At 41.7% G+C, this 13,700-nt stretch overlaps 1 protein-coding gene across 1 annotated transcript; it reads left to right on the top strand.

Moving 5' to 3' along the window:
- Positions 1-12,460: 12,460 nt before the first annotated feature.
- Positions 12,461-13,375, top strand: LOC135974643 (olfactory receptor 14A16-like). Its single transcript, XM_065563062.1, has one exon. It carries the CDS (start codon positions 12,461-12,463, stop codon positions 13,373-13,375), a length of 915 nt encoding a protein of 304 aa, XP_065419134.1.
- Positions 13,376-13,700: the final 325 nt, after the last annotated feature.

The raw sequence follows: 13,700 nt of genomic DNA on the forward strand, positions 1-13,700 counted from the left end.
CTGTTCCAATATCTGGGGGTTCCCAATCTATTTATGGGGGTCCAACCCTCCCTGCTCCCCTCACATAATCTTGGGATCATGTGTGCCAGGGCTAGGGAAGCGACGACCCTTGGGGTGTGAAGCTGAGAAGGGGCACATGTGGAGCATGCACCAACAACACCGTGAAGACCCTGCTGGCACTGGGGTGCGGTACAAGTGGAGCAGTTCACACCTCTCAAAGCGATTGTTTCAGGCTGCACCGTCTCCTGGAGGGGTTCTCACTCAGCTCAGAATAGCTCATTAAGATAAATAGGCCACTTCACTGACAGATAGATGCGTCCGGCTTTGTGCTGCACTTATGGAGAGGTTCTGGGGGTGGATGTGAGGGGAGCCCAGACAGGCACAGAATACAGCTCCTGTCCAGAAAAACATGGTGGTTGTGAAAAGATCCTTTTGCTTCTCTTGTCATCCATATCCACTACTACCTACAGCCGCCACAAGGACCACTTACTCCTACCAACATTTTTCTTTCTCTTCAAACAGCTAGGAAATTAAATACCCAAAAACTTCATTGAAACAGAGTTAAGGTCACCCAGTGAGAGCTTGTGCCTGTCCAGAAGGTCCAGTTCAGCAAAACTCAAGCTTCTGAAAACCAGGAGACATACAGAATTAAGGTAAATGCTCACATAACCTTAACTCTGCCCCCTCTGGGCAATGCCCCATAACACCAGTAACACCCACACTCCTGCTATGCCTTGTGACTGTGATGGACAGATGCTAGCTGCGCTTGCCCTACGCTTGAACACTGGGCCTCCTCCCCCCACAGAATGCCACATTGGTACAATTTAACTACATCCCCCTTTACAGCCGCTTTACACTTGCACACAGGGGCCACCTAAACCTCTACTTCCCCCTACCCCTCATTAAACCCACAACCTGCTCTCATATCCCCCCTCACCACTGACAAGATGACCTCAGGGCCCTGCTACTGACACAATCTACACAATTCTGTAGACGGGAGCCTCAAGGGACACATGCACCTCTTCCCTTTGGTCACACACATAGGGTGTGGGGGTGAGACCAGATCTCCCCATATCACAAACACAGCTCTATGATGCTCCTCAACTAATCCCCAGAGGTCCTCACATCAAAAACACACCACCCTTCTCTCTCCACCATTCAAGTCAGCTACAGCTAACACAATGAATGCAGCAGGAGTTTAATTCGGAGAATTCCATGGGGCTACTGTCAGCTCCTTGGGCCAGAGTTAAGGTTGTATGAGCTTGTATCTTAACTTTCTATTTCTTGGCTTTCTAAAGTTTAAATTTTGCTGTACAACACAATATTCTGGAAGGGTCTGAACTATCACTGGGCAACCTTAACTCTGTGTTAACAAAGTGTTGTTGTTTTTTGGCCATATATAGCTTGATCGATCAATCAATTCTTGTCTGATTTACACTTGTGTAAACCTAGAGTAATTCCACTGACTTCAGTTAATTTAGTCTGGTTTATTACCACTGTAAACACAGCATTTTATATAAAAAAGATTGCACATCACCTTCCCATGGAGACAATAATGTTATCATTTGATTATATCTGTAAGGAAACACAGAATGAAACCATGGTCATGGGAGACATCTAGAAATTTTATTTTTGGTGAATAACCTCCATTCAGTTAGTTTCTTCCAGGCACCTTTGATCTCCTTGTTACTCATGCTGTAGATGGTCGGATTCATCAGAGGAGGCACCACGGAATAAAGCACACTTACCACAAGATCCAGACCTGATGGGGAGTGGGAGGTGGGCTTCACGTAAGCAAAAACAGCAGTGCAAAATAACAAGGAGACCACAATGAGGTGAGGAAGGCAGGTGGAGAAGGCTTTATGCCAACCCTGCTCAGAGGGAATTCTCAGCACTGTTTTGAAGATCTGAACATACGACACAATTATAGAACCAAAGCAGCTTAAGCCTAAGAATATGTTAAAGGAAATAACCACAGTTTCACCAAGGTACCGGTCAGAGCAGGCCAGCTTGAGTATTTGGGGGATTTCACAGTAGAACTGACCCACCATGTTGCCTCCACAGAAGGTTATTGCAAATGTGTTCCCAGTGTGCAGTATACAAAGGAGAAATCCAGTGATCCAGGCACTGGCTGCCATTTGGACACAAGCTCGCCTGTTCATTATAATCTCATAGTTCAGTGGTTGGCAGATGGCGACATATCGGTCATACGCCATGATGGTGAGAAAAGCAAAGTCAACCGCAGTGAAGAAGATGAAGAGAAAGACTTGGGTAATACATCCAGCATAAGAAATTGACCTGGTGTTTAACAGGGAGTTGGACACGGACTTGGAGACAGTGAGGGAGATGGATCCGAGGTCTAAGATGGACAGATTCATCAGGAAGAAGTACATGGGGGTGTGAAAGTGATGGTCAAACAGTGCAAAGATGATAACAAGGAGATTTCCTGTCAGGGCTACCGGGTAAATCCCTAGAAACAGGATAAAGTGTAAAATACGCAACCCCTGAAAATCGGAGAATCCCAGAAGAAAGAACTCAGTCAAGGTGGTTCGGATGGACATTTTCTTTCTCAGAACATCTTGTGCTGCCTGGGGAGGGGTAAGGACAAGGGAAATGTCAGGAGAGACTGTTCCTCAACTGTAACAATCTCACCAGTAGTGAACTGCATTGTGACACCAGTGTAAATTGCCACAGCTCCCTTACAGTCGAGCAGTGTCCATTTCCACCATCTGAGGATCTGGTCCCAGATGTGGCTTGATAAAATGCCATGTAAATATGGAACCAATTACAATCCAAACCCTACAATCTTAGGAACGACGATCCTCCTATTGCGACAATGGAGAGCTATTTTACGAGAGGAAAGTGAGGCTATTTCTACACTATGAACCAGAAGACTGATTCCCAGCTCAGGTCCATGTCCTTGAGATGGCCCGATGAGAGCTAGCGCAAGTATAAATCCTGTATAGCCATGCTAGCATGGGCAGCCACGCTGAGTAGGTGGCCCTGAGGTTCAGACAAGCTTGTACGTGGCATGATGAAGCTATGGTGTCAGCCATGCTACTGCAGCTGCACTGTGATATATACTCATCCATCTAGCACAAGCACATGCACATGAGCTAGGGAATAACAGCCTAGCTTGTAATGTAGATGTAGCCTAAAAGAATTTGTCTTGTTTAGCCGAGCAAAAAGTCGGCTGAGAGGGGATGTGGTTGCTCTCTTTAAATAGATCAGGGGGATAAACACCAGGGAGAAAGAGCTATTGATGCTAAAGGAGAATACTGGAACAGAAACTAATGCGGATAAGCGAGCCATGAGTAAATTTAGGCTGGAGATGAGGAGAAGGTTTTTCCCCAGCAGAAGAGGGCTGAACTAGGGCTGACATTTATTCCTTAAAAAAAAAAAAAAAAAAAAAACTTTAGATACTACTTTGCAAAAGAAAATGCAAATAGGACTCCTGACCATAGACAATACTATCTTAGGCTTATCAGTATTTAATTTATATATATATATAATTTTGACTGATAATATTGATGTTTATAATTAAACATTTGTTTATTTTTATCAGTTTAAATGTTCACAGTTGCAGGAAATTATGGAGGGATCAGACAATAGTTATTTAATAACAGTACATGTTGAGTTTCAAAAAAATAAAACTTGAGAACTGTGAAAGCACAATGTTTCAACATGACGTGAAGATATACAAAGTCAATAACCTTAAATCAAACACTCTTAAGTTCTCAAGCAGCATTTTTCTTACTTTGCCTCACTGGAAATGTTGATTGTTGAAGGAAATATTTTTTCACTGGTTTGTGTGTATATGGTGAAATCAACATTTGCAAATATTTACTGATAAAAATCTAATCCTTCCAAGACTTCTTATAGAGGTAGCAATGGAAAGAGGATTGCATAGGCAAGACAAGACCATAACAATGAACTATTAGTATAGTTTTCCTAAAAGATTAAAGCAGCGGTCTGCATTGTGCATAATTCTCATTAAAATGTTGCACGTGAACAAGAAATAATAAACAGAGTGTTTTTAAAAAAAAATATTGAAGTCTTTGAGCTATATTGTCCTCTCCATTATACCAGATTTATTCCACCATAACTCCATTGATTTCAGTGGGTTTGACACCACTGCAAAATTGGTACAATGGGTGGACATACAATATGATGGGGGCTAATTTAGTTAAAACAATGAGGAAAAAGATCTTGGAGTCATCGTGGATAGTTCTCTGAAGACGTCCAAGCAGTGTGTAGAGGCAGTCAAAAAAGCAAACAGGATGTCAGGAATCATTAAAAAGTGGATAGAGAATAAGATGGAGAATATATTATTGCCCTTATATAAATCTATGGTACGCCCACATCTTGAATACTGCGTACAGATGTGGTCTCCTCATCTCAAAAAAGATAGACTGGCATTAGAAAAGGTTCAGAGAATGGCTACTAGAATGATAAGGGGTTTGGAGCGGGTCCCATATGAGGAGAGATTAAAGAGGCTAGTAATTTTCAGCTTGGAAAAAAGGAGATTAAAGGGGGATATGATAGAGGTATATAAAATCATGAGTGATGTGGAGAAAGTAGATAAGGAAAAGTTGTTTACTTATTCCCATAATACAAGAACTAGGGGCCACCAAATGAAATTAATGGGCAGCAGGTTTAAAACAAATAAAAGGAAGTTCTTCTTCAAACAACGCACAGTCAACTTGTGGAACTCCTTCCCTGAGGAGGTTGTGAAGGCTAGGACTATAACAGCGTTTAAAAGAGAACTGGATAAATTCATGGAGGTTAAGTCCATTAATGGCTATTAGCCAGGATGGGTAATGAATGGTGTCCCTAGCCTCTGTTGACAGAGGGTGGAGACGGATGGCAGGAAAGAGATCATTTGATCATTACCTGTTAGGTTCACTCCCTCTGGGGCACCTGACATTGGCCATTGTCGGTAGACAGGATACTGGGCTAGATGGACCTTTGGTCTGACCCAGTACGGCTGTTCTTATGACAGTTTTTATTCAGACAAAACTCATTGTGGAGGAAATTCTGATCTCAGGAATGAAGCCAAAATAACTCCAATGACTTCATCTTCATCTTTACTCTGGTGTTACTCAGATCCCAGTCTGGCCCAACCAGAGTCTTGCTTGATTAAACACTTATATGTAACTCAAAATGTGGCTCCTAAATAGGCTTGTTCGGCAATTTATAACAATAGATCAATACATCAGCTGCATCTATTCCAAACCCAATTGTCTTCTCTCACGAACCTTGGAGAAAGGCAAAAATGCTACCAGAGATACGGACCTGGAGCCAATACACGGTGTGAATATTCCTCTCATTCACAACATGCATCTGACCCCAAAGCATCTCAAAGGTGGTAAGAAAAATGAGCCACCACACTGCTTTGGCCTCACTCTAGGAGAAGCAGACCCTGTGCAGATATTGCAGAGCTGCCACTTTTCCACCAAAGATAGGTAATAATAATACTGGGTGTGTTCTGAGGGCAATATAAATAAATACTCTCATGTAGGAGAAATGGCAGCAGCCCTACACATTCCTCAAATGTCACAGTGATGGATAAAGTTCAGACAGAAGGTTCAAGACAGAAGGGCAACAGATTATGTACGGGAATAAAGAGATAGATCATGCAAGTGCCTCAGCACCAAGAAGACAGCAGATTTCCGATGGGTTCCCATGTTTCCATTTCAGTGATCAGGAGCTGGTTGTGGGAGGGGTTTGTAGACACCCCCTCCACTCTGTGCACTGCCAATTCTCAGCCCATATTCCCAAGTGTGGGAACTGATGCCTTGGACCACAAAGTGTTTTGTTCTCATTGCCAAACTCAGATCTGGTTCCTTGTTTTGTAACATCACTATACACAGTATACCATCTAAAGTGGGACATAAAGGTGTTGTGTTTGTGTGTGAGAGCCAGGGAGTGTGTGTCTATGATTGTTTTTGTGCTGGGGGAAAGAGTGTGTTCGGTGCATTTAGGCTGGTGTGTTAGAGTGAGTGTTTGCATGTTGGATAATGTATGTGTGCCTGCTTGTGTGAAGTGGGAGTGAGCATCATGGTGTATGTGTGTGCATCAGTCTATGGATGATACCTCATGGATGTTTGTGTGAGTGTTTGCCTGTGTGTTTAAATGGCAACAATTGAACACAATAAAAGTTACCTTCCTCCTTCCTTATTGCTCCTAATCTAGAACATCAAATTCCCCATGATATGCGGGAGGCAAAATTGAAATAGAGCTGGGCGAATAATAGATTTTTCATTTCACTGGCAATCTTGAAAAATCAGAAAAAAAATAATTGTGGGTCAAACTGAAAATGGTATTTTCCAAATTTCAGGTGAATCAAAAAGTCAAAAACAATTTTGTTTCAGGTTCCATTTTGACAAAATCTAAACATTTTCTTCCAATGTTGACCACATTTTGAAGTAAAATTAAGGAAACATTTTAAATGAAAAGTCAATTTGTACTGGAATATCAAAATGTTTCATTCCAAAAACATCAATTCTTTTACATGTCAACCGACAATGCCACTTTTTTAACCTCTGATAAGCGCAAATGTTGTGGTCCATTTTAAGAATGGGCTTAATTCTTCTCACACACTTATATAAATCCTGATTATTTCTATTGAATCTCCTTTAGTGTCAGTGGATTTACTGCAAATTTATATCAGTCTAAACTAGGAGCTGAACTTTTCTCTGGCAGCTTGATCAACATGCCCAGGGTTTTTTTACTGTTTATTTAGGAAGTTTTAACAAGTTTACAAATCCTTACCATGCAAATATCAGAAACAAAACAATCATTACAACAGTGAACTTTGGTTTAAAGAGACATCATACGGGAATATAATCACCAGATCTTTCTATTTAACAGGGTGATACCATACTACAGAGTGAGGATCATTACAACTCCTATGTCATTTCTGGTGATTTTATTAAATTGAGTGAAATCTCTGTATTCACATATTTAACAGATCAGGTATGTCTATCAAATGTTCATATGCAAAGAATTGGACAGGTGTGCTGGGATTTTTTTTTTTTTTTTTTTTTGCGGGTGAATATACTTTGAGCATAATAATATAATAAGAGGTAAACAATTATTTAAGTACCTATCTGTCCTCTGTCTATTTTGATGAATATGTAATTGTTGTGTTAATTTTTCATAACCAACCTCCCATATTGTTTTGAACCATTCCTCAATGGTTGGACTATTTTTCTTTTCCCATTGAGAGGTTACTAATAGCTGAGCAGATCAGAGGTTAATTTTTCATTTCCTTTTGTGTGACCATTTCCATCAGGAAGCCCCAGGAGGATCACCAGAAGGTTATTAGATAATAAATAGCCAACAATTGGGTCATTTTGTTACAGATTGCTTCCAATACTCTCTAATGACTAGACATGTCCAATGCATCAAATCTCCTCTTTCACCACAATTTCTCTAACATTTATCCCCATTTAATCTGTATATATATATTTAACCTGGCTGTGTGAGGTACCATTCAAACAGTATTTTAAATAAATTTCCTTGTATTGTGCTACAGACTGAGATTGCTGGTCCTCTTTTCCAGATCAAACCCCATTCCTCTGCATGCCGTTTTTTTTAAACTGTTCCTCATAGGTCAGGTTTGCTAAACCTTTGATCATTTTTGTTGGTCTCCTCTGAACTCTCTCTAATCTGTCCCCATCTTTCTTAAACTGTGGCACCCAGGACCGGACACAGTACTCCAGCTGAGGCCTCACAAGTGCCAAGTAGAGCGGGACAATTACCTCCCGTGTCTTATATACGACATGCTTTTTAATAAACCCAAATGATATTTTCGCAACTACATCACATTGTTGACTCATATTCAGTTTGTGATCCACTCTAGCTCTGAGATACTTTTCAGCAATGCCACCACTTAGACAGTGATTCCCCATTTTTTAGTTATACATTTGATTTTTCCTTGGTAAGAGAAGAACTTTGCACTTGTCTTTATTGAATTTCCTCTTGTTGATTTTAGAATAATTCTCCAATTTGTTCAAGGTCATTTTGAATTCTCATCCTGTCCTCCAAAGTGTTTGCAACCCCTCCCAGCTTGGTTTCATCTGCAAGTTTTATAAGCATATGCTATCCTTCGTTATCCAAGTTGTTAATAAAAATATTGAATAATGGCCTTAAAAATCCCACCAGAAAAGAGTTGCAGGTTTTGATCATAAAACTATGGGTGGAGATGTTCACCTAGGGGGCTAGGATGTCAAATTCCCATTAAAACTAATTGGAATTTTGGTGGCCAAATATCTATAGGCAACCTTGAAAATCCCATCAGTGGTCATGTTGACCCTCCATGAACACAAAATAGCCTACATCACCAAGAGAGAAGTGGAGTTGTCTAATTCAGCTAAAATCTCCTGGAATTAATTTTAATACTTCTGGTCAAAAAGAGGGGAGAGGATCAGAATCATTCTACACCATTATTTAAAGAAAATTTTATTTTTTTTAATTCATAGAAATTTAGAATCTTTTTTAAAAACCTACCATTTTGTGAGTTTTTTTGAGAATTTTTTCCCCTATTTTTGGTGGAGATGAAATTAGATTAACAGATTCCAAGGCCTGAAGGGACCATAGTGACTGTCTAGTCTGACCTCCTGTATAACCCAACCCACAGAACATCCCCAAAATAATACCTAGAGCAGATCCTTTAGAAAAACATCCAATCTTGATTTGAAAGTTGTCAGTGATGGAATCTATAAAATAAGAAATTAATAATAAACTAATTGAGATATTCAAAGACGATTAATGGAGCTGGGTACTCCTCTCCTGTCAAAAGCCAATGGGATTTAGACAGACAAATCCAGTAGGTTGCTTTGAATAGTCCAGCCTATCTGGATAATGAGAGCATGCAGTTACTTTGTAGTAGATTAAACTCTATGATGGGAAGAAACTCACCTTCCTCATGCCATAGACCATTCACAAACTGATGATGATGAGACTCCACAATGGGCAGGTTATTCGAGAACTGTCCTCTATAGGGCCTCTTAGACTTTCCTCTGAATCAGGTGGTACTGGCCACTGTCAGGGACAGAATACTTACATAGTTAGACAGTTCCTATGACAAGCAGATGCTGTCAAATAAAATTGCAATGAATGTTGCACCCACATCAACTCAAATGCATTTAATTTATTTTTAATTACTCATTATTAAAGCTGCTCAAAAATGAAAATTATATTTTTTGTGGGAAATGTCATTGTTTTATAACATCCCACAGTATTGCTTTTGGATGGGGGTGGACAAAAAAATGAAACTGGAGACTGAAAAGTGTTTGGTTTTCAATAAACTTCTCTAGTAAAAATGCAAGTTTATGGTAAACATGTTCTAGTTTGGGGAAAAGATTTCTGATATTGAAAACTTTCCCCCCCAAACCTGAAAAAATATACAAAAATGTTTTCCATCTCCAGGTTTTCATAAAACCAAAACCAAAAATGACTTCCCCACAACATTGCCACTCATTATGAATTATCCTCCAAGTAACTATTATTCCCATTGGACGGATGACAAACTCAGGAAAGGAGCTGTGAAGGGCCTGAACAAAGCCAGAGGAATAGTTGGGATCAGATCTCAGGGCACCTTGAACCTTAGCTTCTTATCAATCAATTAATTAATTAATTATCTGATCGTTGCACCTAATATGAGAGGCCCATTATATTAGGTAAGACACAGTATCCACCCCAAGGAGCCTACAGAGAAAAGACAAGGAAAGGGTGCGAGGGAAAAGACAGCCCCAGGGAATGACTTTTCCAAGGTAACACAGCAGATCAGCAGCAGGGCTAAGTCCTGTGTGCCCTTAGTGTTTCACTCACAATCTTTCCTCTAGATCCTGCTGCCTTGTTTTAATTGTGATTATTTTAGTTTCTGGAAACTCTTCAGGGAAGTAGATGGCAAGAGAAATTAATTGTTGCCTCTGGGCTGTTGAGGGCTCCAGGGAGTGAGTCCGACAAGCCTGTAGAAAACAGACATGGATAAATCACCTTCCTGCAGTACCAAAGTTTTGGACACACAGCTCATCTGCAGACAGCACAGATCTCACTGTATGTCCTGCAGCTCAGCCTCAGTGTGGTGGGAGAATGGCCTCTCATAATACAGTGATCGGGGCATTAGATAGAGAGACAGATCCATAGAGCGGTGGGCATGGGGCTAGAGAGAGATGGGGTGACCAGATGTCCCGATTTGATAGGTACAGTCCTGATATTTGGGGCTTTTTCTTATATAGGCTCCAATTACCCCCCCCCACCCCATCCCAATTTTTCAGACTTGCTGTCTGGTCACCCTAGAGAGAGAGGGGTAACCAGTTGCAGTCTGTAGCTGGAGGAGAAAAGACATCTCAGTCTGGGAGGATTCCACACACACCGGCACCGTAAGTTTGCTCTTGCAATGAAATATATTTGTGGGTTTTAGAGTGGCACTTTAAGGATGAAATTGTAAGTGACAATAGATTTTTGTTCATAGTTTCACTCTTACCTCAATTTGGGCATGGGAAACTGAGGCAGTCCCAAGCATTTACCTTAGGAAACAGGGGGCAGAATATTCATGCCTCAGTTTCATTCTATTGGGAGTGGGGGAATTGATCAAATTGACACACATATTTTTTAGACTAGATCAAGGAGTTTATATTAAAATTGTCCAAAAATTGTGACAAACACTATTGGCTCGTTGTTGCTTTTCTTTCTGTATACATTAGTTTCTTGTTATTGCTGTCTATCTGTCTGTTTATATTTTTCTCTCTATATTAGTTTTTTTTTATACTTCTCAATCTACCTGTTAGTTTGGGTTAGTTCTGTCTTTCCCTCTCACTCTCTAAATCTGTTCTTTTTTTACTTGTATCTCTCAGATAGTTTGATAGATCTAACAACAAACTAACAATCTATCTAGCATCAGTTTGTGTCTAGTTCTCAGTTTATTGTTTCGTCTGTCTATTAGATTGCTGCAAAGGTAGTTGAGTCAAGTGGGTTAGAGTAGTGAGGACTAGGAGCCAGGATTCCTGTGTTCTATCCCGAGCTCTGTAAAGTTAGTGTGGTCAAGTGGGTAAGAGTAGCAGGGACTGAGAGCCAGGACTGCTGAGTTTTATATGTGGCTCTTGTAGGAAGTTCACTCCAGTATGTAGAGGAGCCAGAATCGGACAGTTCCATTTCTGTCTCTCATAAGGACTGTGGACTGGCACCCCTCAAAGCTTGAAGCTGAGTGGTTTGGGCACTCGGCTGGCCTGTGACAAACTCAGGTTCAATCCCTCCCTCTGTCTGATGAAGAGAAGGGATTTGAATTCCCAATTTACAGGAGGGTGCCTGAGCCTCTAGGCTACGGGCTGTTCTGAAATGAGACTGTCTCAGTCTCTCCTGTTAAAGCTTCTCCACGTTGTATCAATAATTAAATAGTCATTGGAGCAGGGACTTGAACCTGGCTCTTCCAGACACCAGGTGAGTGCCCCAAGTACCACGCTGGAGAATCACTCTCACTTGCGTTCGTTGGCCCAATGGCTCTCCATTGTCACTCGCAGCAATCATTCCTGATGGCAATGGAAAGTCACTGGGACAGAGGCTGAGATGCAGTCTGATGTACTCGTTAGAGGAGGGAATGGGGAGTCATGACACCTCATTTGTGTTCCCAGGTCTGGGAGGGAGTTGAGTCCAGTGGATAGAGCCAGAACTCCTGGCCTGTATTTCCAGGTCCAGGAGGGGTGTTGGATTTAGTGGGTTAGAGCAGGGAGCGAAATGGGAGTCAGAACTCCTGGTTTCTCTTCCAAACTCTGGGATGGTGTTTAGTTGAGTGGTTAGAGAAGCAGGAGGGGAGTCACGACGTCTGTCTCTCGCAGTGAGCATGGAAATCTGGCTACAACAGGGGATGGGGCATCAGGACTCCTGAGCTGTATTCATGATTCGAGTTTACTGTGTAATTATGGCTGGGTTTGGTCACCTCCATGCAAGATGCTGCTCCCATTTAGAGCAATATGAATGGGGAGTAATTCCATGGCATGCAGTGAAATTACCCCACATTCACAGCAGTGCCCCTGACAGCAGAATCTGTCCAGCCAAACACCCGATTCCCCTCAGTAAACTGAGGATAGTAACATTTATACAAAGTTATCCAGAGTTCGCCCACCTTTGGGTGACAGAGATATACAAATACCTCAAAAGCAATTGTTCCTAATTCTCCTCTCCATCACCCTGGTGTAAATTAGGAGTAACTGCACTGGAGTCCATTGAGCTGATTCTACTTTCTCTCACTCCAGTGTAAATCAGGAATAACACCATTGGAGTCAGTGGGACTGTTTTCCCCATTCCGATATTACACCAATCTTCACAAGCTAAGGGTCTGACTCAAGGAAATTAAGGTGGTTTTCACAAAAGGAGAGTTATTTTACTGATCTAATCCTGTCCCTTGCTCTTGTTCCTCCCTCTGCAACCATCACACAATGTCCTGAGAAAGAAAATGTCCAACCAAACCACCATGTTCCTTCTCTTGGGATTCTCTGATGTTCGGGAGCTGCAGATTTTGCACTTTGTGGGGTTTCTAGTGATCTACCTTGCAGCCCTGATGGGGAATCTTCTTATCTTCATGGCTATAACCTTCGACCACCACCTTCATACTCCCATGTACTTCTTCCTGATGAATCTGTCCATCCTAGACCTTGGCTCCATCTCTGTCACCGTCCCCAAATCCATGGCCAACTCCCTCATGAACACCAGGTCCATTTCCTATGATGGATGTGTTGCCCAAGTCTTTTTCCTCCTCTCCTTCGTGACAGCGGATTTTTCCCTTCTCACCGTCATGGCGTACGACCGATATGTTGCCATCTGCCAACCACTGCACTATGAGAGAATGATGAACAGCAGAGCTTGTGTTCAAATGGCAGCTGGTGCCTGGATCAGTGGGATTCTCTACTCTGTGCTACACACTGGGAACACGTTTGTATTGACCTTCTGTGGAGGCAACATGGTGGATCAGTTCTTCTGTGAAATCCCGCAGTTACTGAAGCTCACCTGCTCTGACTCATATCTGAGTGAAGTTAGGGTTCTTGCCTTTAGTATATGTTTAGTCTTAGGCTGCTTTGTTTTTATGATTGTGTCATATGTTCAGATCTTCAAATCAGTGGTCAGAATCCCCTCTGAGCAGGGCCGGCATAAAGCCTTCTCCACCTGCCTTCCTCACCTCACTGTGGTCTCCTTGTTTGTTTTCACTGGGGCCTTTGCCTACCTAAAACCCACCTCCAGCTCCCCATCTGCTCTGGATCTTGTGGTGGCTGTTCTTTATTCCGTATTGCCACCAATCGTGAATCCAATTATCTACAGCATGAGGAACAAAGAGATGAAAGCTGCCCTGAAGAGATTGACTGGTTATAGGTAATTCACACAGAATTAATTTTCTGTCTTTCTCTAATTAAAGTTTGCTTACTTAGTATCTGTTCATTAATGTCAGTTATTTCCATGACCACACAGCTTGCACACAAACAGGTCTGATTCTGATCTCAGTTGCACCAATGCAAATCCAGATTAACTGCTGTCACTGCTGCTGGGGTGATTTACACTAGTAGATAATTTGGTCCAGTTGTGGAGTTAAATGGGTGTAAATTGTGTGTGTGAGTGGAATGAGACTTTCATTCTGTGCCCAAACAATACCTGTTACACTGCTTGGCCACTAGCACCTGTTCCATGGCCACTGAAAACAATGA

The sequence above is a fragment of the Chrysemys picta genome, chromosome 12, assembly GCF_011386835.1.
Source record: "Chrysemys picta bellii isolate R12L10 chromosome 12, ASM1138683v2, whole genome shotgun sequence".
Taxonomy (NCBI): Eukaryota; Metazoa; Chordata; order Testudines; family Emydidae; genus Chrysemys; species Chrysemys picta.